The 26,513-nt window shown below is 37.5% G+C and overlaps 1 protein-coding gene across 3 annotated transcripts in view; it reads right to left on the bottom strand.

Moving 5' to 3' along the window:
* specc1 (sperm antigen with calponin homology and coiled-coil domains 1) overlaps positions 1 to 26,513 on the bottom strand; it is a 150,236-nt gene that overhangs the window by 34,310 nt on the left and 89,413 nt on the right. For all 3 annotated transcript variants that reach the window (XM_041801084.1, XM_041801085.1, XM_041801086.1), the window contains 5 exons: positions 22,790 to 22,950; positions 20,870 to 20,970; positions 20,696 to 20,771; positions 19,758 to 19,902; positions 12,383 to 12,485 (listed from right to left, as the gene is read on the bottom strand). In XM_041801084.1, coding sequence (XP_041657018.1) covers positions 12,383 to 12,485; positions 19,758 to 19,902; positions 20,696 to 20,771; positions 20,870 to 20,970; positions 22,790 to 22,950 — 586 coding nt within the window. The remainder of the gene's footprint in view (positions 1 to 12,382; positions 12,486 to 19,757; positions 19,903 to 20,695; positions 20,772 to 20,869; positions 20,971 to 22,789; positions 22,951 to 26,513) is intronic.

Raw genomic sequence — 26,513 nt, 5'->3', positions numbered from 1 at the left:
ATTCCAGGTCAGATTTATAGGGCGCTATGAAATCCATCTGAATTTTTGCCAAATTCCATTTCATTTTTTTCCAAATTCCGTTTTAATTTTTTGGAATTCTTTTTTTTAACCTTGCCACTAATTTCACCATTTAAAAAAAAGCTTTTTTTGTTTATGTAAATGAATCAAATATTCACTAATTAAATAGAAATAACCTTACATTTTTTTGAAAAAGGGCCACAGTTGGCCCAGGAGCCGCTGTTTGGATAATCCTGATATAAAATAATTATAACCAGTGTAACAGTCAGATATTTCCAACATTTCAAGACACATTCAGGTGTATAATCACACCCTAACTGATATTTATAATTTAAATGAAGAAATCCTTCTGTTCTCTCAAACACAGAGTGATAGTAACTTAATAAGAAGGTCACATTAACGTTAAATGGTTAAAAGTAAACCTGTTACCTAAACTTTTCTTTACTCTCTCAACATGTAACAGTCCATGCAGTTTGCTGCTGCATTGTTTTACTCCTGACTGTAACGGTTCTCTCCTCATCTCTCTCCATCCTCGCTGTCTGTCCGTCTGCCTCATATCAGACCGCTACGTTAATGCAGACATGTGTTGTCTTGTTAAGCAACCAAAGGGAACTACAGTATCTACAGGATGAATTATTAAGCTAACTGTTACTTGAATTTAACATCATTTAGACTGCGGGACTTCATAAAATCTTGAGTCCGCCCGACTTGATTTTGAGCCTCCAAAGGGTGAGCGGTGTGCCTCGTGTGAGGTGAGGCGTACCGCTCAGGTTGTGTGGTGAGGTGAAATAACTCGAAGCACAAATGAGTTTTCTTGAAAGTGAAACATTATGTCCCACGGTACTGCCCCGTGTTGAGCTACGTGATGTTTGCCGGTGTTTCATGCAGCCGCTGTGACATGCTGTTATTTTTTAAGAGTGGGCGGGGTGAGTGTTTTTGAGTGAGGGACAAAACACTCACCCTGGGATATATTCCTCAGATATACATTCCTCTTTCTAAAAAAAAAGCAGCATTTCAGTTAAATTCATTTAATTTCCATGATTTCTGCGTTAAATTGTAAATTCTGTTTTTATTGACCAATTCCGTGATTCCGTCCGCTAACGTCCGATTCCGTTAACGCGGAAATCATAGGGCCCTATGATCACAATTTCATTTCTTCTCATTTCCATTTTTATCAAAACAGTAAACTGATCAGTCAGTAGGCTATTTCAAACTGCATTTGTTTTGCTATTTTGAAATATTAAAGTAAACGTGATAAACGTTTGTAAATCACAACCAATTAAAGCGATAAAGTTGGCGTGTTGCTAAATTATGTTTATTATATTCATCATCATAATTACGCAAGTAAGACGCGGTTTATAGAGCTTTTCATATAGCGAGCAGAAAGACAGAACCAGAGTAGACTAATAGAATTAACAGAGACGAGAAAATTAAAGAAAATGGGTAGGTAGGGAATAAATCAAAACAATTTAATATCATTGTAAAACAGAAGGACTTGAATATTCGTATTGACTTTGCAGAGAGTTCAGATTAAGAGAAAAGTTTCTGCTGTTCTAGATGTTCACAATCACAGTTCCTCATCCTGAAAAGACTTTAGATATAAAAATCTTAATGAGTTCATATATTCATCAGCGAGGTTTTTCACGTTTTATTCGCTGCACATAAAAAACATGGAGAACGCACCGAGTGGTAGGTGCGAATTTTGAAGTTCATCAATGTTAAATTGGAGCTTTTACTCAACTAACACAGTCATGTCCGTAACATCCGCCGAGGGAAAGTGCAGTCGGATGGAAAAGTGCAGGAAAAGTGAAAAGGAAAGGACTTAGGAGGTAATTTTTTGGACTTTTCGAACAGACCCTTACATTTTCCAATTGCGACGCTATTCCGACTCTACGCATGCGCACAACAGATCGGGCACCTGAACCAATCGAGGCCATCAACGCTGACCCAGGTCCTGCCGTCCTGCTCACATGTATATTTTATTTTAGATTTTTTTTTTTAGTTAAACAAACTTAAAAATTCAGCATCAATGCAAAAGTCATAATATATTGAAGGGGTGATGAAAAATTTACTACCAAGCCAAATTGCATTTGTTACCTTTTACTACCTTTCAATGGCCTTAATTTGAGCTAATTTCATTTACTACCTTTTACTACCTTTTACTACCCTGCGGCTACCCTGATAAGGGTCTCCGGAGCCTTGTCCTCTCTATTGCACACAACTGTTAGTCAAGGAACGTCAGAGTGTTAGCCATGTCAGGACTTGCACAAAAGTTGGGATGCCAAAGAGCAAAGAACAAGGCATGTGACACCAACAATAACTTTTTTCAAACTTGTTTACTTCAAGCTCCAAAAAATGATCAGAAATAGGCCTTAGTGTCAAATGTGAGCTTACAGGCTAGCACTAGCACAACTGCTTTGCTCACATTGATTTACAGTAAGCCTTAGTTCTGCCTTGAGTTATTAAGTTTTATGTAGCTCTTAAATATGATCCTTTATCTGAAATAACCTTATAAAGTTGGACAAACTTTGCCTGAAAGGACTGAGTTTGTCTAATACAGGGGGCTGTGCATGCTTATGGAGCTCCACTTTGGACTGTGCATCAAAAAGTTCATATCTGTTGTAATGTGTCTACAGAAGCTAATAAGTTCTCTGATTTATCACTGATTGGCCAAGCTGTGAAGCAGCCCTTTGGCTCCTGCCAAGTCTCTCTTTATCTGCAATTTCTCCCTCTCCCTGACGTCAATGGTTAGCTTGTCTACAGTTGGAATATTGCCTTATGCTGGGTGCTCTTTTAAACCTTGGATTTCTTCCACTAAAAGTGAATGTCACACTGCTGCTGGTCAGAGTCAGGTCTCTTTGCAAAACAGTTAAAAGTGGCGGTTCACTGTAAGTAGCACAGAGTAAAAGGTCTGCATCATTACCAGTGCTTTACTGCCACTTTAGAGGACAATGCCATAGCCAGCTCTTGTTCTAGTCTTTCAGTGTCCCTGTGAGAAGATGAGCTACTAGCCCACAGGTACCTGATGAAGTATCTGAGAAGACATGTAAGCTGAAAGTGCAGCGGTAGAATCTGCCAGGGGAGTGCTAGAGCCTCTTCACAGTGAAATGTCAGCTAAAGATCATTCTGTCAGGCTGACGCACATTTGAGGAGACATTTTTTATCACAGAGGCATCGCACAAAGATGGTGGCAATGAGCTGTGAGTGATAAGAATTTGAACAAAATTGTATTGTCTTCATACTCCTTTAATTTATGCATTCAGACTTTGGTTTCTTCATCAGGCAGTACTTGAAAGACTATAGGATTTAAATTGACAAAGGAATCGAATTATTGTTTTTCTGCAGATTAAAGTTGCTTTGCAAAACCTGGCTTTGGTTGATTCTGTTCACAGCTTTAGGAAAGGGTTGATGGTTGCTTAAATGCTGTGATGCTATTAATGCAATCATTTTAGTGGAAGTAGGTTGGAATCCATAGTATCATCGCATCAACGTTGACCTGATCTAGGTCTGGAATGACAAAAAAATAAAATTGATGAGTAAAAGTGTTGGCAACAACCCAATAACCTGCTGTTTACACCACCCCCAGACAAACTACTGTCACTCTGTACTTTGATGATATTAACAAAAATTATGAGGAGATGTTCATCTGTGACATACTTCCATGAAGGGGAGATCTATTCTGACATAAAAATAGATCTCTGTATAAAATATATATACAGTATTTATGATGTGACCAAAGTTTTTTCTGGTTATGGGATTGTGGTGCAATAAAGGGGATAGTGGTGGAATGATTTATAAAATCTGTGATATTTCCCACAGTGTTAGTCTTACTTTTCCACTAAAACTCAAGCAGGTGGGAGGAGAGATGTGTGTGCACAGGGCCAGAGGAGCAATTACTTATGTGTGTTTCTGTGTGTGTAAAGGGCAACGGAGATGAGAAGCTGATGTGACAACAAGCTTCAACAAGCTAATGCTAACTTGGCCGAGCAGTGACAAAGGTCTGCAAGCTATGATAATATCAATAGCACTTGAAGGTTATATTTAGATATTAAAAAAGAAGAAAAAGAAGTTTATTATTATTAATGGTTAATCCTGTTGCTGTTATGTGCCAAAATATTTGCAGCCACCTACCCAAAGTGTGCATTTTCTTCACTCTTTATTTGCATGTTAAAGTATCAATGTTATTATTTTTCAGATGTGTAAAGTTATGGGGAAATTCAGCCCCTATTTCACATCAGTACAGTGCACACTGCGTATGTTTTTACTTCATGTCTGGTCTTGATCCCTCCACAAGAGAAGTTGTACACATGTTAATATGTAAATAATCATCCATCCATCTTCTCCCAGCAACACTTTCCAACTCCTGCTAGGGGATCCCGAGGCGTTCCCAGACCAGACAGGATATATAATCCCTCTAGACGTGGTAATACTGTTATTGTTATTGTTATTGATAATTTTGGTTGTATTGTACTTAAGTATTATTCGTACATTTTACTCCTTGCTTTTGTTAAATATTGCTAATTACTCGCCTCTCTCCTGTTGAGCTGTTGCTCTAACAAGATAACCCCCAATGGAGGTCTTGTCTTGTTTTGTCTGATCTTATTTTATAACAGTATCAGAAATACCTGGAGCCTGGAACTTTTCAGAGACTTTAAAGATTAAATCCACTCTGGTAAGTCTGTTATTTTTATTCATTTTCGACCATTTATTGCCAATTTTTTGAATGCTAACGACCATATTGTTTTTTTCCAGAATTCCTTTTGAGGGGCTACAACCAATGGCAGGCCATTTCATCATCCTCATCTACCTCATGCTGTGTCAAACTGCCCATGCTTAAACACAGATAGTATGGAGATGGCCTGAACAGCACATTACAAAGAGAAAGAGAGAGAGTCTGTGATGTGGCCCTTGAATTAGCAGTAAAACTCATAATAATTAGCAGGAAAAACAACCTTAAATGTCACAGAGAGGCTGCACATTATTGAGCCATGCTCTGAGTTCACTGTAGGGCTAAAATAAGGTGCTAGTTTCAAAAGCAAAGTCAGTCCAGAGAATTTACACAGGTATCAGATCAGTACTTTATTGCATCTGGTATCGGAATCTGTATCATAAAGGAAAAGATTATATTGGAACATCTCTAATATTTGTGATACTATACAAATTAAAAATACTACTTGTATGTAGCCAATATTGGCTAATTTCTTGTTTTAAACAATTGAAGCAAACTCCTTCTAACTCTGCAAGAGTATCACTGTGATTATTGGTGATAAAGCATGCAGTGTAGTGTGTTTGTGCAATTTAGACAGCACGCAGGAATTGCTTACTGTGTTTGACAGACACATTACTTTCCTATTCTCTAGCACTCAGAAAAAAAGATGTCGTTTCTAGCACTGGTACTTTGAGTGCTATTGATTAAAATAACTGCAATTAAATCACTCTAAAACATGGGATATCAAAAAAGATGATCAAAGTAAAAAAAAAATCTCAGGAACTATCTACCCATCTAGATCCAGTGTTCCTACTACACATCTTCTCTAGGACTTTCAGTTACTTACATTAAAAAGTACTGTCAGTGTTCTTCAAAGAGCCCGTACTGCATTCACAGAAGTTTACATAGGATCCAGTATCAACCAGTTAAAACCTTTTTCAGTTTTTGCACACATCCAGATGTAGCCTGAGGAAAATATTGTGCTCATAGCTAAGTGTAAATTGTCTATTTCAACCAGGATCAATTTCCCTTCATCACTACTTTACCTACGAAGACTTCACACCTTTAAAATTGTTTTGTCAAGGCACACAACTCTCTAGGGAATACACAACCAACACCTTCAAATTGCTTTAGAAATATCAATAAGTCAACAAGTTGTTTCCCAGCAGCAAAGAATAGCTATATTCTAAGAAGACGTGATATTTAGTTTCAGGTGCATGGTCATACAGCAGCATAAACACTCTAACTAAATCGTACCTGCTGTAAAAATCAATATAACAGCGGCTGTTTAAACATTGGTGACGTGCACACAATCCCTCAGGAATTCTAATTTCCTGTAAGAGGCCCTTTCAATTACTCCCACAGGGCAGAGTCAATCAGAGGCATCTTAAGGTCTTCTCTTATCGATCTGTGCCTCCCAGAATGTGACATTTGAGGTGTGAAAGAGCTTATCTGGGCTCTAGCTTCAGAGTTTAACACAGGTCAGGTATTTCACTAATCCAAGGACCTCTGCCTCGGAAGGATTTGGAGGCTGTGGGTAAATAAACACATGCCTGTATGCATTGAATTCTTCCTAAGGAAATTTGAAGGGAATTGGCATGCACATCCTACTTTTAATTTTGTTTAGTCAGAATGTCATCTTTCTCTCTATGGCCATGTTTGAGATCACAGTCCCTGCAGAGTCAAGATCCATATGGAGAACACATGTTCTTTTCAAAAGATCCACTTACATGATGATACAGAGAGACTTATACAGACTTGTACACCTGCAGCTCGACTTGATGCATGCTTTATGGCACATAGGTAGAGGTAAGCACTGTCATCACCAGGCACAGCTTAAGGTCCTCACTGATTGATCTGTGCTTCCCTGAATGGAGAAACCATTACACCATAAAGACAAAAGAACACCTCAAGCAAGTCAGAGAAACAGTTATTGAAAAGTCTAAGTTACAGGATGGATACAAAACAATTTCCAAGCACTGAACATCCTCCAGAGTTCAGATAAATCCATCATCAAGAAATGGAAGCAATATGGCACATGTGTAAATCTGCCAAGATCAGGCAATCCTCACAAACTGAGTGACCACGCAAGAAGAAGACTAGTGAGAGAGGCCACCAAGACACCTATGACTAATCTGAAGGAGTTACAAGCTTCAGCAGCTGAGATACTCTACACACAACAACTGTTCCCTGGGTTCTTCACCAGTCAAAGCTTTATGGAAGTAAAGAGAAAGCCACTGTTGAAGAAAACTCAGATTAAATCTCAACTAGAGTTTACCAAAAGGCATGGGGGAAACTCTATGGTCAAGTGGAAGAAAGTCCTTTGGTCTGATAAGACCAAAATGGTGCTTTTTGGCCATCAGACAAGATGCTATGTTTGGCAGACACCAAACATTTCACATCACCACAAACAGACCATCCCCATTGTGAGGCACGGTGGTGGAAGTATCATGCTGTAGGGATGCTTCTCGGCAGCCACCTCCGGAGGGCTTGTTAAGGTAGAGGATAAAATGAATGTGGCAAAATCCAGGAAAATCCTGGAGGATAATCTTATTGGTCTACAAGAATAACTACGGCTTGGAAGAAACATTACTTTCCATCGAGACAATGACCAGAAGCATACAGCGAAAGCTACACAGAAATGGTTGAAAGACAACAAGGTGAATGTTCTGGAGTGGCCAAGTCAAAGCTCTGACTTACAATCCAGAAGAGGTTTTGTGGCTGGACTTGAAAAGGGCTGTGCACATGCAATCCCTGTGAACCTGCAGAGCTCGAGCTGTTATGCAAAGAAGAATGGATTAAAATTAAAGTGTCCAGGTGTGCAAGTCTGATTGAAATCTGTCCACACAAACTCAATGCTGTGATTGCAGCCAAAGATGCATCTGCTAATTAAAGGGGGTGAATAACAATGCAGTCACTTATTTTAAATTATATATACTTATGTCATTGACATTACTTTGTATTTTTTGGGGGGAAATAAGCCAATTATATTGACCATGATTAGTTTATAAAATCAATAAAATAGAAAACATCAATAAAACATCCTAGAGACTGATAACTTTCCATAGGCATGTATGTATGTTTGCAGAGAAACCTGACTGCAGATTATTTATTACATTACCATTACATTACATTACCCACTATCACCACTATGATGCTTACATTCACCTCTGACATCCTTCCATTGATCAAATTAAAGGGTTAATTGTGACATCAGCCTTTGTGTTAGGCTATAATCAGACCTATCTACTGTGCCCTCGGCAGCTATTTGCACCTGATCATCAAATAATCTCCCTGCACGCTTACAATAGCTCCCGTTTTCTGTTTCACTTTAATTAGGCTGCTATTTGACCATAAGATCCGCCAACAAAAGGACTGTAATAACAAAGGGCACAGGGTTGACACTCCCATCGGCATTGTCCCCGTCTGTGGCTTTTCTGGCTCTACACTGGCAGATGAGCATGATATAAGAGCTTGTTTCCTGACAGCACTGTTCGGAAACTAAAAGAGCATGGAAAGTGAGGAGCGACTGTCAAAGCCACCCCTTCAATGTGACCATTAATTATGTAGCCTGAAGAGGGCAGGCATAAATTACAACTTGGTGTGTCTATACTAAAGAGCCAATTAGTGGTGAGATACTACCTCTTTGACAGCAGAGAGGAGAGGGGCCGAGAAGTGCACGGGGATGTGTCGATAAAACATAACCGATGCCATTGCTGTCACAGAGCTACAAGCTGTATGGCAGGTCATCTAGTAAACATTAGGCCTGTAATTAGTGGCTTCACCAGGACACGGGCCTCATCACACTGCCACAGTCAGACTTTCAGTCATACACATGAAACTCGACATGCTCTCAGACATCAGCCATGCTCCTCAGCTCAGAATGAAACAGGGCCTGAGGTCACTTGTTTTGCTCAGAAGCAAACGACTGGGCTGCAGTTACAGTAACAGATGCACATATGCAACACAATTTCATACACAAGCATACAGCACATGTCCTTGGATAGGAAATCAGAAATCCCAGTGGAAGGTTGTAGAATTCACTGGAAAACAGGAAAAACACTCAAGAGAAAAATAACAGCTGTGTTTATACGTTAACCAGCTATGAAACAGACCTTTATAATGAAAGTACAAAATATCCAGGAAATTCTTTCCTATGTTTTCTGACGGATGTATATTTTTTTTCTGTCCTATAGTTTAAGGAAAGAGAGATTAATAATATTACTGTCAAAAAGTCATTGTTGTTGCTGTACATAGGGATGTTTCTAGGTGAACAATTTCTCATTTGATTCAATGCATTTAGTCAACTAGTCTCATGTTCTTTAAACCTGCAACGATAAAACAACTTCACACCATAACAGATATTCCAGGTGTCCACAGGTGGGCCAATTTCCTGCTGGTTTAATTCGTTTTTTAAAGTCAGGGTGCATCAAAAATGTATTCTAGCTGTTTTCATAGAGATTTATGATGCTGTCTGACAGTTTACAAAAGAAAAAATGCCCCAAAGTTGGGGTACCTGCTCCTCATTCCAATTACAGGTGAGGCAGACAGAGCAGAGAAAATGCACAAACAAAAAGGAGCATGGCTCAAATAAAGAACAGTTTCTCCAGGAGGGGACAGATTATGCCACAGACTGAATCACACTATAAGCCAAATCTTCTTATTGCATTCCTGATAGTTGCAAGTAATCACACTGTGTTTCTAAGCTCTTTGTGTGAGGGGATCATGGGCTCCAGAGTTAAATGGGAGCGAGGCTCCTGTAAGGGTTGCATGTTTAGGGACTCAAGTGTCCTGAACTGAACTGAGATTATTACTGATTGCACTAGGTTACTATTATTCCACTGTCAATTCTAACTTACACTGATGTGGAGTAATGGATTTATTCACGTCTGTTACCTTTGTGTGGTTTGTGTATAGCTTTGAGGATTTTATGCTACTCTTAACTGTTTCTTAATTAAACTACACTTTGACCACATTAAATTGGTAAACTCAATTAAAATAGAACTCCACAAAAAATAGTAAAAGTATTATTAAAATCTCTAAAATGTGATAAAACTTTATCTTCTTGAAAAAAATGCCTAAGAGAAAGAAGTACAGTACTGCGTCAAACTTTTAGGTATGTTTGGGCCAAAAAGTGAGGCTGAAGAAAGGCATAGATGTGGCAAGTACACTGCCTGAGGGCCCCATTGTGTGGGAAGGAAGATTGACACAACCCTGGTGGTGCTCTGGCTGTCACAAGGGGCATCAGAAAATAAAGTTCAGTATTTGTCCAAAGATGTCAACTTATCTCCCTTCGTTTGATAACAAGCAGATTTCCCCAAGACATCGACACAATTCATTGCGAAATTAACAAATTTCCATGCTGTCTTTGAAAAATTTAGTAAAATTTAATGTATTGCATGTAATGTAATGCATGTCTGCCTGGAATTATGTTTTTTTCTGTCCTGGCTTTCATTAATCATGCTTTGTTTCATGTAGGGTCCAAACTGCCACATTTTCATAAAATAAATTTGAGTGGTTGAACATTTTTTTAGAAATTTGGGTTGAGATCTCTCTTAAGAAGGTAATGGTGGGTCCTGATGCCTGACCAGTTGAGAACAATTGGGCTAGGGTACTGTCTGGGTGGGTACTGGGTTGCCACAAGCCCCTGCTTGTGCTGTGCCTGAAAACCACTGGCGATCACTAGGCATACTGTACTACCAGGGGTGAAAGGGGCTAGGCAAAAAAGATGCTGTCAAACTTGACCATGGCTGCTGAGTGACACGTGTTGTGACATGGTGCTGAGCTTGACTCTGGTCGGCCCTCCCCAGCCGGTTTGTGGCAGATCATGCTTCCTAATGACTCCTTAGCGCCCTGCAAGCTTTAAACTTGTATATGCAAAATGTTGTGTGAAATGTGTATTTAAGGATCTTTTATAAATATCAGGAGTGGGGCCAGATCTTATATGGAGTGTTGCTGCTCCACAGGTTGGTTGTAGCTATTGCAAAAGCTCAATTACCCCTGGTTTTGTGCCTTGTCTTAGGCACATCCAGGAGCAGCTGGTTGGCAGACCTTAAAGCTATGGCTGGAGCTTGAACCTGACACAGTTCGCATAAGTATTATGGTGCCAAACAATGAAATTTGAGAACATAGATAAAATCTTAAATTCTATCCTGTTGTGAACAGGAAGCCAATGGAGACAGAGCAACACTGGGGTAATGTGGCTCCTCTTTTTTGTGGCTGTCAGGAGGCGGACAATTGCATTTTTGACTACCTGCAGGCTCTGGATGGATGAGATGTCCAAACTTACATACAAGGAACTGTAGTTATCAAATCGAGATGTTATACATACATGTATCAGAGGGAGGTATGCTCTAACTTTAGCAATTAGCTTCAGCTGAAAGAAGATTGACTTGGCAACAGAACAGATCAAATCTTAAAACATCATCATAATAAACACTAAGACTCTTCACCGAAGAATCTATACTTGGAGCAAGAGGGCCAAGAATGCTTTTTCAATGCAGCTGGTCCAATATTTTTCTCCTCTTTATCAATTAAATTTTTTGCCAAAGCCACATCTGCTGGTCACTGTCTGAACCACTTAGAGGTCAGCATTTTTAAGCACACTCTAGACAACCTGTGAATCAAAACAACTGGAGCCCTGTAAGTCTGTCTACAAGTCAAGCATTTTATCAGATCAAACACTAGGCTGTCTGCTGGTCAGCTGCAGTTTTATCTCATCTTCTCAAATATTTTCATCACAGGGGATCTTCTCTGTGTTTGCAACATTCATACTGTGTGATAATCAAACAATTCACCCTGGGAGAGGGAAGGATGACTCAGGGTAGACTGGTTGTCTTGTGATTGAGAAAAATGGAACCATTGATCCTGTGGTTTATCCAATTATTCCGGTGAATAATCTCAAGAAAAGCAGGGTTTATTAGAAGAGGTCATCACCAATAACTTTTAATATTCCGTAAAGTCAGAGCCACATGCTCCTAGTCTCACTATAAATACAACAGAAACGGTATCACTTATGTTTACAACCACAGCTGATCTAGATGGCTAAAGTGACTCCTCTTGCATAAAAAACTAAAGTTTGCATGCCAAGACCAGTCTGCTTAGTAGTAAGAGTTTTAGCATCAGCTAGCTGGCATGCTGACACATAAACATGATGATTACATGGGCAAAATCAGTAATCCTCCTGGGTTTAATGGGATCCTTAAACTGGGTATTAAGGGGAGCAGCTAAGCCCAGTGATTGTCAGCACTTGGCTCCATGGAAGCAGGGAAAACAGATGGGGGCACAGAACAATAACAATACATAAACAAGTAGACATGCATAAAAGAGAGGGTGGCTGTATTAATACACACATGAATAAATCCAGTGTGTCTGTAACACTGGGTGCTTCGCTCCTCTGTTTCCATTACCTCAGTGCCACTGAGTGACTTCATATCCCCAGTGAGATGACAGGTGGGTGAATGGTGTGTCTGAAAACACAGTTGTGAGGCACGACAGTCTAACACCTCAGTGGCAGGAGAAAATATTGAGCCTTAGAGAGCAGACTTAGCAATAGTGCAATATCAGCGCATTAGAGTGATTCAGGGAAAAGCAGGGTGTGAAAGTGGACTGAGTTTGACTTGTTATTGAGAGAGGTCTCTAGCCTCTGATCCCTACCGGATAGCCTTCTGTTTTCTTCTGGCACCACTTCAGTAAAGCATTTCTCTTAGATCCTCCATACTCCCGCGCCAGTGCAGCCAAGGGGTCTTTTCTTTCCACACTGTCACCAGGGAAACACAAACCAAGATCACACACAGGGACAGAGAGAGAAAGGGACAGTTAAAGGTTGTTATTTGGATGTCGGAGGAAATAAAGTTTAATAACCGCATCAAACTGACATCCACACACAAAAACTTAAATTAATCCTAAATTGGAGAAAATTTTATATAATGCATCAAATTGGGTGGTTGAAAACTACACATGAGTTGAATTGCAACAAGGCAAAAATCACACAGAAACATACAACACTTTTAATCACATACATAAAGTCTATATTCAAAGTCTTTCTATAATTTAAAGTCTATACCTTACTATTCTATACCAATATTGTATCAGTCTCCTTTTTGCATGGCCTGAGGACATCCTGATGTAGGCAGATTTACACATGTGCCATATTCCTTCCATTTCTTGATGATGGATTTAACTGAATTCTGGTGGGTGTTCAGTGCTTGGGAAAATTTTTTGTATCCCTTCCCTGCCTTATACTTTTCAATTACCTTTTCTCTGAGTTGCTTGGAGTGTTCTTTTGTCTCCATAATGTAATGGTGGCCAAGAATACTGATTAACCAATGACTGGACCTTCCAGACACAGGTGTCTTTAATTATTATTATTGAGTTATTAATATATTTACTGAACTCTGGTGATCTCTTTTTTACTAAGTGTAAGGCTACTAGCACCAATTTAATATTTATGCAGTCACTTTTTATACCTTACATATCTTTACTTAATTGATATTATTTTGTAGAAATCTGTTTCCACTTTGACATTAAAGAGTCTTTTGGGTATTTTCTGTCAAAAAAGTCAAATTCTATTGACCATGATTGATTTATAAAATCAATAAAAGTACTTTTTATAGACACTGTAGGTAGGATCTGGTAAAAGAATGGTGTGTGGGTATGACATGACTTGTTATAATATCTTCTTGTCAGTCTTTTGTAGATGTGACATCTGCTGTAGATTAATTCTTAACCCTACATTTACCTGGAAGTCATCTCACAGATTTTGCTGTAGGGATGCACTATATAATTAGCATGATGCTGGTATCTGCAATAATAGCTTTTACAGGGTTTTTATCAGTATCAGCAGATATGAAAAATGTACAACTAAAATTTTAGCAGTAGACATCGGCCTACAACAACTGTAAATATCAGCTGTCGATCAAATAAGTTTGTAGAGTTTCAGGGACCAATAGTAAATCACCTTAAGTCTTTTTATGCCCCATGCCTTGAACTTTAAAGTGTGTTTTAAGAACTAAAGTTTGATTCTTTGTTATTATATTGGACCAATAAAAACATACTTTGTAATATTGAATCTGCAAAAATTCAATATTGCGCATCCCTACTTCACTGAAAAAAAGGTTGCACGTGGTTTTTATTCAGCCTTGGTGAGCCTTCCCCTGTCATCTCTTTGGAATCATTGACTTAAAGCAATATAAAAGAATGTAGATTTCATTAACAGAAAGGTAAAAGTCAGCAGTATAAAACTATATGGTCCCAAAAGTACAGTATGTGCTATGATTAAGAAAATGAAAACTGTTCTGGTGTAACACAGCTGAATATGTCCACATACTTTATGCCCCTTTACTTTACTTTGCCACATACTTTAATAGAAAAGTTTTCTCTGAGTACTACCTCTCAGAAGTTTTGCATTTCCATCACAAAAAGGATTTTGGTTACTTGATCTTGTCTTATCATCTCAAGATCGAATCCTTTTTGAAGTTTGGTGTATTTACATTAGAGTTCAGAGTTTACTCCGGATTTCTCTGGAGCGAAGCCAAAGATACAAAAGTCAGTGTTCAGTTTGAATGTAAGCGTGAGACTGCCCCCCCCCATGTCATTGCACTTCCATACCCTCAGCTTAAATGTTTTTTCACACCGAACCAACAGCGCTATAAAGAACAACATATCAGATTGGTCTAACAGATTGTCATGCCAATCTGCTGTATTATACAGAGGGTCTCCTCCCTGGGGTTTGTGCTGAGGCTAAGGCCATGGGAAGACTATTTAACCCGGTCATTGCTCTGTACACGGTAAACATTTCACACGTCAACAGCTCTGCTGTTGAATTCATTATTTCTCTATCTGAGGCTCCAAAGGGCCTGAAGAAACGAGAGCTGTGCAAACAAATATCACAGGGGAGGAGAACGTATGCATCTGTCAGTGGTAATACTGCTGCTATAACTTTTAGTAACTATATATGTTCACCTAGTGATAGCATTTATGTAGACAGACAGTAAGAAAACTGTAAACTCAGATGGTAAAGGGTAGAAAGCTCCATATAGTCATGAGACTGTAGGATGAAGACCTCAGGCAACACAGACGGGTTCTTTAGTTTCCAGATCACTGACGGTTCAGTGTATTAATGTAAACACTACATAGTGCTGGGTGATACTGGGTGTGTGCTGTCCAGTGTGATGCTCTGGTTTTTGACAGGTTTAACTTATCCCTCCCACTCTGACAACATGAAATGTAAACCAACATCGAGTTATCCGCCTCCAGTGGGACGTGCTGCAGTCCACAGATTGTCTTCATTTAATGTTGGCTACAGATGATCATAGCCAGCCAGTAATAACAGAAGTCACAAGTGAAGCCTTGTTTATTTAAGATCTGGCTCTCTTGATTTTATGATGGGTAAACTGGAAACATCTTTCACACAGAAGTCTCTCACATGTCATTGTAAGGCTTCAGCTTTACAACATTATGAAATATTTTAAAGTAGACACAGAGGATAGTTAAAGCAACACTAAAACCTCTTTATTCAAGAGACCTCTGTTGAGCAAAAAAAAACTAAAACTGTTTTCACTTTATTCTTATAAAACGCATCCATAACTACTCATTCTACCCTGTTACTATTTCACTGTCAAGTAAAGGCAGACGTTTTAATACTGAAGGTAGAATTTGTTTCTTTTGTAAGTAAACCAGTTTTAAAATGTAACTTAAGAATAATAAACCAACACTGTTATACAGTATGGTTAAGGATGTTAGAGGGGCAAAGGTGAAAATAATAAAAAGGAATCCTGCTGTGATGTTGCCATACATTTAAAGTAAAACAGTAAAAAAAGCCCTGTTTAGGATTAAATACTCTGACGACGTGGTTATACTGTAAACCGAACATGTTAAACATACTTAGTTTTTTTGTTGAACTGATCAAGCTAAAGCTTTAAGGTGGTGGAAATACATTTTTTTAATTAAATATCCTGTATAAATACAGCATATAAGTTACTGAAAAAACTGTGTATTTAGTTGCATTTACTTAGCCATCTGTATCAACTCAATTTTACTCATATACTTTGTTGGGTTAATTTTTCAGTTAAACTACGCTCTGGAAACTTTCCTACACTTAAAAATCCTGTTTAAATCCAACTCAAAACAACATTTTTAAGTATTTTTCATGAACCTACATGGTCTTGTTTGACTTCAATTCTCCCTAATTTTTATCACATACTTAAATCTTTAACATTTATGACACTTGAGTTAAGCCAACTGAAGAAACTATACCACTACCCACAGCATAGTGTGATTGCTCCCTACAGGTGGGACTTCTTTGGCTGAGTCAGTAGGCAGATCCTATGTCTCTTGATTATCAGTCCTCGGTCTTCGCTCGAAATGGAAGTAGTTTCTGATCCGACATCTTGAAGACCGTCCCAAAGACCCTTAAGTGGTTTTAAGACTGAAGCCATAAGACCGAGGACTGAGATTTGAAGACCGATGAGCAGAGACATGTGAGGGCAGGCTTCCCAGAACTCTTTTACTCAGAGACACGCCCCCTTATTGGATATCACTCTCTGATTGGATGCTGCTACACAGTGGATGTCAGTGAAACTTCACAACACCAGCAGAGATAAATAATGAAGGAGAAACGAAGTTTATAACAGATGATAAATGGACTTAACGGACTCTCAAGAGAATTTAAACATCAGGAGTTTTAAAAGGCCCAATAACTAACGGGCTGGGATTTAAAAAGTGTTTGAAATAAGCATTTATAGGCCTAATGAAATATTGAGAATACATTTAATAAAATCAATATTAAAGAGTGAATCAGTTTGGAATTTAATATTTAACATGATTTTTGTTTTCTGATTCACCTATAAACATAAAACATGTTAAAGCTCATAAAATCAAAAGATTCAGATATAAATCTTAATTTTCCCACCAAACACCCGACATCATTTTGATGTATTTTTTTCAGGCTATATTTGGTCCATTATAGCCTTAATGTAGTCAAAAGATAGTTGTAGAAAATCAGGCTATGCTTTGTCCATCTGATTTGGTCCAAATTTAGCCCAATAATAGTCATTTAAAATATGACCATATTACAGCTAAGTCTTTATAAAACGTCTTTTCAATGACAGAATAATTACGTCTTTTTCACCTTTCACTCAATAAAATGTCAACACTGTTTAGACATGGTGGAGATGTTTTTTAAAAATATTTTCAATTAGTTTTTGCTGGGTGTGTTAGTAGTCAGTTATTTCTGTTTATTAGATTATGAAGAGAATTAAAGTCAGACAGAGCAGCAGTTTGTCAGTAAGAAACACGTTTTTAATCATCGCGGAGTCAATAAAGTTTCTTTCAGTCTGATCGTAAGTGAGTGTCAGGTTGGATCATTAGCCTTCACATTAAATAATTAGGATAATGTAAAACATGTAAAAGAAAGCATTTGCTTGTAGAAAAAGTCTGCATTTTTTTTTTATACACTGCAGGTTTCTCTTCATACAGGTGTTTGTAATCCCACACTGAGATCAAACACTGTAAATGTGGATATTTGTTTAGAATAAATACAGTACAAATTTATGCAGACACAATCAGCTGTTTGCCTCCTGACAGCTGATTGATGGTCAGCCGGAAGTGTCATCATAAACTGCCGTCTCTTCACGTGATGCTGTCCCATGGGCTGTTAAACATCGGTCTTTTGGCTTCAGTCCTCTGTGTTGATTGCACCAGCAGCCAATGCTACCACCATGACAGTCCACACGTAGAGAAGCCAATGCTTTGCCTCACCGTGTCTTCACCCCACCAGGGAGAAAGTGATCCAGATCACCGTCTGGATCCAGGAATGTTTTTAAAGGATTCTACACTATTGGGAGAAATAGGCTAATGGCAGGGTCTGTGCTCTCTGAGTGTTTTTCTAGTTTCATATTTTTATGTAAGTTAAACTTAGCATTGTTATTTCATACAACTTAGACTTCATTTATGTGAAGTAATGATTTTTAGTAAAGACTATTAATACACACTTAATATGCCTACTGCATAAGATTAAGGTTATATGTTAATACAACTTGACCTCTTCAGTATCAGCTTGTGTAAGAACTAAAGTGGTATAAGGCAATCGGTTTACTCGTGCCTATTAGTAATGTCAACTAATTTGGGTTTAGAGTGTAATGTGGATAGGCATTCTGGGAGAACTCTGTAGATTAAGGAATGACAATCAAATCATTTGAGCTCAATTACAAATAAATACTTTGTGCAGTTGAGTCTTGTTTACTTAAAACCAAAAAATGTGTCCCATCAATTCAGAAGAATAGAACCAAAATAACTGTTGAATCTTAATGTTACCACAACTCAATTTTTCAAACAACCTTTAACTCTCCAGTCTTACAATGAAAGACTGAGAGGTGCATTTTGTCCGGAAAGAACTCTTCCACGCAGATCAGATACTTATCCTTGTCATGTTGAGGATGGTCCCCACAGTCAGGACTTCTCTAAGTGAGTCAGTAACTTCACTGATGGTACAAAAGTGTCTAAACCAGTGATACTAAACCCGCTGCTCTCGAGCCGCATGTGGCTATTTAGTGACCAGTTGTGGCTGTTTTAAGGCCTACTTGGGGAAAAAAACAAAAAAACTTTAACTGAAAACATTTATGAAGGTAAACACTGTCATCAGTAAAGATTTATTGTAGGTCACATCTATAAAACTGCTTCCCACACGAAGAAGACAGGCTTTAACTTCAAAATTTAAATGTTTATTATTTTAAATCCGTATATTATTACTGTCGGATGTGCTCGACGGCAGAGCGTGTGTAAGAGAAGAGAGCAGAGAAAGTCACAGGTGGTGCGTCTTCAGTAAGCTCATTCATTGAGTTGTGCTGTCTTGTGTTCAAATTGAAACTTCCCATTTCCTCGTTTTAACTTCTTCTCAAGAAACACCTGCCGATGCTCTCTCACACCTGTATTTAATGACAATTATGCCGATGCGCGTCACTAACGAGTAGCCTATAACACACAAGGATCACATGTGGAGATCCTGTATGTCTCCGCCCAACTTTCACATCCCTGATTCTGATTCTATCCACTGTCCTTCTTTAACATTAAGGGCACAAAAAGCCCAAAATAAACAACAACAAAAAAGAATGATTACTATTTACTTTGAACTAAAAATGTGTTCCATAAACTCAGAAAATAGAGCTTAAATAGCTATTTTGGGTTTTTAAGCTAACACAACTGATTTTTTTTACAACCTTCTACTGTATTATATTATATTATATAGTTATATATTATTGTATTATAGTTTTCACTTCTGCGATAAAACAGAAGATTTCCTAAACTACTGGACATGTGCCATTTAAGGGGCACCTTATCGAGCTGCGAGGGCACTTTGCAGCATTTTTTTTTACATCTAGACACCAGGGAGGGCATTGCCTTTGAGTCCATCAGTGTGCAAACACGTCTGTCCTGCTGCATTGTTGAATGAACTATTTTAATGTATGCTGAGAACTAACCACAGACTAGCACTAGCTTTGCTGTTTTACTGATCATCAGTAGTATAATTTTACAACCAAAGGCACAAAAAACAAACAAAAAATAAAAAACATCAGCAAAAAAAGTCTTGTACAGACAAAGGTCAGTAATATATTGAAACCTCTCTTTACACTAAAGTGGAGTCTGTGTTAATAGTTCTGGTATTATCTTTTGGTATATTAACCAGGGGTCACTCAGCACATCTCAGACATACCCATTTAAATGTTGCCTATTTTACTGTACTATGTTTCTTTGTATGCCTTGACCTTATTCTGATCTGGACTCTGTGGCCATCAATCTATGACTGTCAGTGTTTCATCAGTCATTTTTCTCTTCACATGATTTCACCACATTAGCTGTGTGCTTGATAAATTACAAGAACTTTGCAAAAACAATACATCTGTAAGTTTTGGACTGAGACGCAGTATAGACACATGGGTTTACCGCCTTTATTTTTATTACATGCCCAAAGTAAAGGGGAAAATTAGAATAAGTCATGGTACACTACCAGACAAGATCATTGGAGTAAGCCCACCTGAGCTTGCTGTTGCCTTGGCTGAAGCTGAAGGGAGCGGTGCGGCTGCTGAACGAGGCTGGAGTTTTGATTACTGACTCTAAAGAGGGGCTCTTCCTCATTAGGCTGGTAGGTTTGAGGTCTTCGCTGCAACCAGGAAACTTGTCTGGGAGAGTAAAAGATGGTGGAAAAGAGAGACGCAAAGGCAAGCATTAAAAATGGATAACAAACAGGATTTGTGATTGAATTTCAAAGCACATTTTTGAAAATCAGATTGTCCAAGCTCTATGTAATAATACATAATACATATAACTTTAAAAATGTTTATTTTAAAAATGGAAATGATTCATTAACATCATTGTACAGTCTAAGGATTCTGACTGTGACTACCATCCATGCTAAAATTAACCTGAAAAGTTGAGTACTGGGGTTTAGCCATTTGATAACATTTGAGAAATGGCCAACAGTGAGACAAGATCAGAAAAGCAATGCAATCACATGTCACTGACTAATGCTATATCAAAAGATCTCAAAACATTCAAGAGCATAACAAACAAGTGTTTCAATTTTCCGTTTAAGTTTTCTTAGTCAGCTCATACAAGGAAGGAGCAGAAACATCTGTCAACTGTGGGCGGATACAGTTTCAATTAGGTCACCTCATTTACAGTGTTTGCTTTGTCAGGATATCATAAAACTGACCACAAAAACCACACTACTTAAGAGAACAAGAAAAACAACAGTAATCCAATGTTTGCTTTTCTGTGATATATGTCTTCTGTAGAAGAGTAACTTCTGACTCTTCAGCTACCTTCATTTCAAAAGAAACTGACTCACCGTAGTTTGACTCATTGCTGTTTGACTTGGACTGCAAAATCAAATATGTATCCATCCATTATCTTTCTACCTGATCATTCTGTTGAAATAAACTAAAACCCTTGAATTCTTCCCATGTTACATACCGTATTGATGAGAGAACTCCCCATGATTGATTCTTTTTTCCAAAGTCTTTGAAAGTGGCTTTATAAATGTCTGTCTCTGCAAGAACAGGAACGTCAACAAATCAGAGTTTGAAACAGGTTTCACCCTAAGTTTGTCTACTATACACATAAAAAAGAAAAGTAGTTAAGGTATACCTGAATAGGGGAGACAGCAGCAGCAGGTGCAGTGCGAACGGGGATGCCACTAAGCGGGCTTCTTTGGGAGGAATGCATTTGAATTGTGTGAGCAGGTCCATCTGAAAGATATGATTATCTCCACTGAAAGAGCGTCATATGAAATTTACATATCACTAAACAAAAAAAAACAAAAAAAAGATTGAGACGTTTAAGGATAATTTATATAAATATGAATTGGGCAGAGAGAACAGACAGTCTTGATTTAATATTTAAAAATAAAAGGTTTGCTGCTCTTTGAGAACAAACAAAATACCAGCAGCTTTTATGTGAGTGTATTCTATGCTATGTTATTCTGTCTCGTCTGTGATCTCCTGTATTGTTTGGTTGTGTCTTATTATGCTTTAAGTGGGAAGCACTTTGGTCAGCTGAAAGCTGTTTTAAATGTGCAATATAAATAAAGTCTACTTACTTACTTACTTTGAGCAGATATAGCTGAAGCAATGACAGATGCAGATAGAAAGGGAGCCTGAGCATGTATTAAATATGGCTCAAGATTAAAACTAGGGGCAAAGAATAAAAAAGACACTTTAGCACTTGTCATCATAACTGAAAGCAAATAAGTTTACCAATATCTAGCAAACACCAGTTAGCTCTATGCCGAGGATTAAAGTATCACAACTCAAAGATCATCTGCTCTCTAAAATAAAAAATAGTCTGGCTTTGATAATCTTTCAATTTTGCTTTTTTTTGTTTTCTTTGTATCACTTTATATTACAGTATTTAAGTGAGAAACGTATTCTTTACATTGTATATTTTCAAGTTGCTTATTATTTTTTATGTTTATTTTGATAGTTAAATAAAACTGTTTGTTTCATGTTCAGGAGTGAAGGTATCACTATCTACTGTTCAGGAGTGAAGGTATCACTATCTACTGTTGCAGAAGATTTCATGAACAAAAGTACAGAGGCTACACCAGAAGACGCAAACCATTCATAAAGAGGAACCTTTACCGAAGTGATGGAAATACTAAAGTTAGGAGAAAAAAAGGATCTGCGCATGACCCAAAACACAAGAGCATATCTGTAAAACACAATGGGTATAATGTCATGGCTTGGCCTTGCATGGTTTCTTTTGGGATGAGGTCATTAATTTTCATTTAAACTAAAGAAAGATGCAACCAAACTGGTTGGGAAATCCCTCATCATCCAGCAAGATGATAACCCAAAACACACTGTCAAAACAACAAAGGAGTTCATCAGGGGCAAGAAGTGGAAGGTTTTAGACTGGCCAAGTCAATCTCCAGACTTAAACCCTATAGAGAATGCATTTTACCAGCTAAAGAGGAGACTAAAGGGACTAACCCCCACTAACTGACAAAATACAGTCTAACAGTAAAGCTTTGATGGGCAGAAATGGCTAAAATGTGACTAAAAATGATGAACAGTTAAATCTTAAAACTACAACTGAGATAAAATTTAAAATAGATTTGAAAATTAACACTTTATTACAAGAGCAAACAGTTAATACATAAATAATTAGATTGATAAACCCAAAAAGCCCATTTAGAGTTGCATTGAAACCACATATTTACTTTAGAGATTTGTAGTTTGCTGGCTATTTTGTGAAGCATGCAGGGAGCCTTTGATAACAACCAAAAAATATTAGAGTACCTTCCCACCAGGCAAAGATTTATTTAGTGTATCAGGTTTTATGGGCATCAAATGATTTAACCACTAAAAAAAAAAGATAAACCCTCCATCCTGTCTGTGGTCAGACTGTTCTACACAACTATAAATGACTACGCTGAGGAAAAATGACAAATATCCACGCTGTAGATCTCCCCAGCTGTTGTCCTCTATAGTTACAGTGCTGTGCTGGGATTCCCCTGTCTGTGTGTGTCTGTGTCTATGTGTGTGTACTCAGGTGCTGGATGCTCACTCTGTCCAGTATCAAAGGACTTTATGAGGGATTTGACAGTAGCTCCGGGCTCTGAGTCGGCATCTGCGCTGGCGTCTGTGGGTGTGGTTGGGATCATGGAGATGCCGCACCAGTGACGGCTGTTGTCGGAGTCAGACACCCTCACCTCATCACCTTGGGACCTGACAGACACAATGGAGAGGGGTTGCTGTGTAGAGACATGTACAATAGATACGCTAGGGTATCAGAGCCAAAGCCCTCACCACAGAGTTCACTTTATGAGATTACCTGACAGGATCACGCAGCTAGAGTTTGAAGTTTGACCTCTAACATGTGTCAATAACTAGCTGGAGATAGCCTGAGCTAAATTTGGAGTAACAAGCATGAGGAATCCAATCATCAAAAAACTTTAAATCCATTGCCCATGGTGAACAATGGACTCCTGATAACAGGGTGAGGGATTTGGTCTGTGACTGATAGGGAATTAACGACAAGTAAGGCATTTCTGACAAACTCAGTGAACCCATTTCATCTCTTCAGAGCGTAGACTTCAAAATAAAACACGCACTTTTAATGGTGTAGTTCCATTTATTCATTTGTCTAATGAACAACAGTCAAACAGACATACAATACACTTTTATGTGTCCTTCACAGGCATAAAAACAGTCAAAAGACTTTTAAGTCTTTCTTTGCAGAATAAATTAACAGCACATTCACTGTATTGTTCATTAAAGGGCATTCCTCTAGACAAAAAATCACCTAACATTCTGTTACCATCTTTTTTTTTTCTTGGTGAATCCACGTTTACATTTTGAGAACCAGTACCTTCATTTCTGGTATACCAATATGGCTTTTTGATAAAATGCACAAATCTTGTTAGAAACAGGTGTTAAAGTAAACCTGAGATCCTCTAATATGTGGTTTAAAAACAACAGTAGTATTACTGTCTAAGAGTTTGGCTGAAAGTGGCAAATCTTTCACAATGACATCCATAACTTTAGTATGAGATGTTTTGAAAGAATGGTGAAAAAACCCTGAAACATTTGAACATTGTTAAAGTGATTCAAGGTTGATTTATAGGAGGTATCAGAGCCTTAAGGGATATCTTCTGATTAAACGTCAGTGGTAGAAGAAGAATTCAACCCATCATCTCACAGTGCTGCTTTGTGGGGAAACCTGAACTATGGTATTCTCAGTCTTTGTTAAATTGGACATTCAACTTTTTGGTCTGTCTGGGGAGACTTAGAAATTGCTTTGAGGTGCATCTGCAACAAAGTCAATCCTAACACCTAATTTTGGCAGTGCTCTGTTCAGCAAGAATGATATTAATAAAAATCATCCTGTTTTTACAAGTAGCAAGAACTATTACTCTGTAGAGTAAAGGCTTTTTGCAACCATCAAAAATACAAATCTAACAGGAAGAGATAAAAGTGTGTCCACATGGATGTAACCCGTATATCATAGTTATGTGTTCAACAGTGCCCCCTACTGGCTAAACTGCATTCAGTTAAGTTCCAACTACAGAACAAAAGACCACACATCAGTCTCAAAATATCAAAATCGGATTGAAAAAGAAGTATTTAAAGTGAAAGTTGCTAAAACAAACAGCAGGAAAAGAGAAAGTAAGGTCCAGAACAAAAAATGTGGGTCTCCTTATCTATGGAAGAGGATTAAGGTCAGAGGTGAAGGGGACAATAATGCTATATGCTTTGAGAATACAGTCAAAATTTAAAAATGTATGTTAAAATACAGTTTTAAGAAAAAAGTTAAAATTTTGAGAATAAAGTCAAACATTATTAAATCATAAGTATGGAAGAGGATTAGACAACAGCTAACTCTACCAAGCTTGGGTGTTTTTTTCTTCTGAATGGATGAATTTTTCTGTGAATTCCGAACAAAGCAAGGCTGTTATAGTTAATTAAAACAAATAGAATAACTACAACTAAACTGTTACAATCATATTATTTAACTGAAAGTAAAATAAGAGCCAGGTTTTAGAAAAAAAGAAACAAAAATAACTAAAACTGTATCATGTGCTTACAAAACTGACTTTTTTTTTTAATGGGAATAGATGACTATACATAAGTCAAAATGACAAGAAAAAGGTTGAAATGTAAGTAACGCAGTAGAAATTTCAAGAATAAAGTTGAAATATGGATTCAACATTAAAGTTGAGACTTTGATGATAAAGTTGAAATACAATTTTGAGAAAATTGTCAACAATTTAAAACTAAAGTCAAACCTTATCAGGATATAACCATGGAAGAGGATTAGACAACAGCCAACTCTTCCAATTTTGTGTGATTTTTCCTTCTGAACAGCTGCAGATTTTGGCAAATTCTCTTCAAATCAAGGTTGTTAAAGTTAACTAAAACTAATGGAATAACTAAAATGTAATAACAATGTTAGTTAACTGAAACTAAAAAAAGAAAACTAACTAAAACTGCATCGGGTGAATATTTAATCAACAAAAAATTTAATTTGGCACAAATATCCTTAGTTTTAGTCTTTGACACATGTAAACTGACTAACATGTACACCAAAGCCTAGGGAGAGTGAAATGAGCCAATTTGATCGGTAATGACCAATCAAATTGATTTACTAATTGATTGGTAATGACTCAAAGTAGCAATTTTGAGTCTTGAGTTGTATTCAAATGTCAAATTTGACTAAGTGAAATAAAAATTAGGCCTTTTTAAATACTTTTTTAAAAAATTTAAATTGCTAACTTTTTCTGACTGTTTTTGATCTGGCTGCTAAAAAACTATGTCAAAAAACTAAAACAAACAAAAAATAATAAAAACTAAACAAAAACAAAGCAATTTTGCAAAACAAAAATGAAACCAGTCTAAGAAACCAGCAGTAAAAACTATAAAAACCATATATGAGCACAGACAGAAAAAAGCCTCAACTAAATTTTTCCGTCAGTTTTGAGGAAAACTGGATTTATTTCTGTACAAAAACCAAAGTTTTTGTCAGAGGTTACCAATGAGATATTTAATATGCTGTTCAATGTATATCAATCATCTCAGATTCTTATTACCTGTTAAAATTCATATCTCCAGCTTTGGATAAAATCACACATTTGGCAATTAAATACTGACAACCACACTGTGTTCACGAGCTAAAAGAGAAAGAATCCCTACATCAATACAAAGCATCTTGTACAGACACTCAAGCTCTGCTGTTATACTCTAATAAGATTTGACTTTATCCTCAAAATTTTGACTTTTTCTCAAAATTGTATTTCAACTTTATTTTCCAAGTTTCTACTTTATACTCGATATTTTGATGCATTATTTTTTCCTTCACCCCTGGCCCTAATGCTCTTCCATACCTATCATTGTGACTGACACTGTGGGCAAATTCTTCTGTGTTATCTTATCCTTATACAACAGAAGACACTAACCTGCTTTGCCTCTGATCTAACCTTTCTGAAGTGATTTTCTTTCCTATTTCTTTTTCAGGGTTCAGTTGTGTTATGGGTCCTCACTCTACAGACTTAATGGGAAAAAGGCACAAATCAGCTTCGCACAGTATGACAGAGACTCCTTTTTTTTAACAGAGGTTGAGAAAAAAACAAAGAAAGAGTACATTCATTGAGAAATAAAATACAGAGCTATTATTGTACAGAAATGAAATAAAAACCAGACCGTTTATCACAAGACTTTGTGTACTGCATCTACACTGTACTGTGGTATATAAAGAGACTTTAACACATTTTGAATGACACAGACGGTAATAA

Source organism: Cheilinus undulatus, linkage group 12 (genome assembly GCF_018320785.1).
Source record: "Cheilinus undulatus linkage group 12, ASM1832078v1, whole genome shotgun sequence".
Taxonomy (NCBI): Eukaryota; Metazoa; Chordata; class Actinopteri; order Labriformes; family Labridae; genus Cheilinus; species Cheilinus undulatus.
Note: the sequence above shows the minus strand (reverse complement) of the source record. Positions and strands in the feature narration are given on the sequence as shown.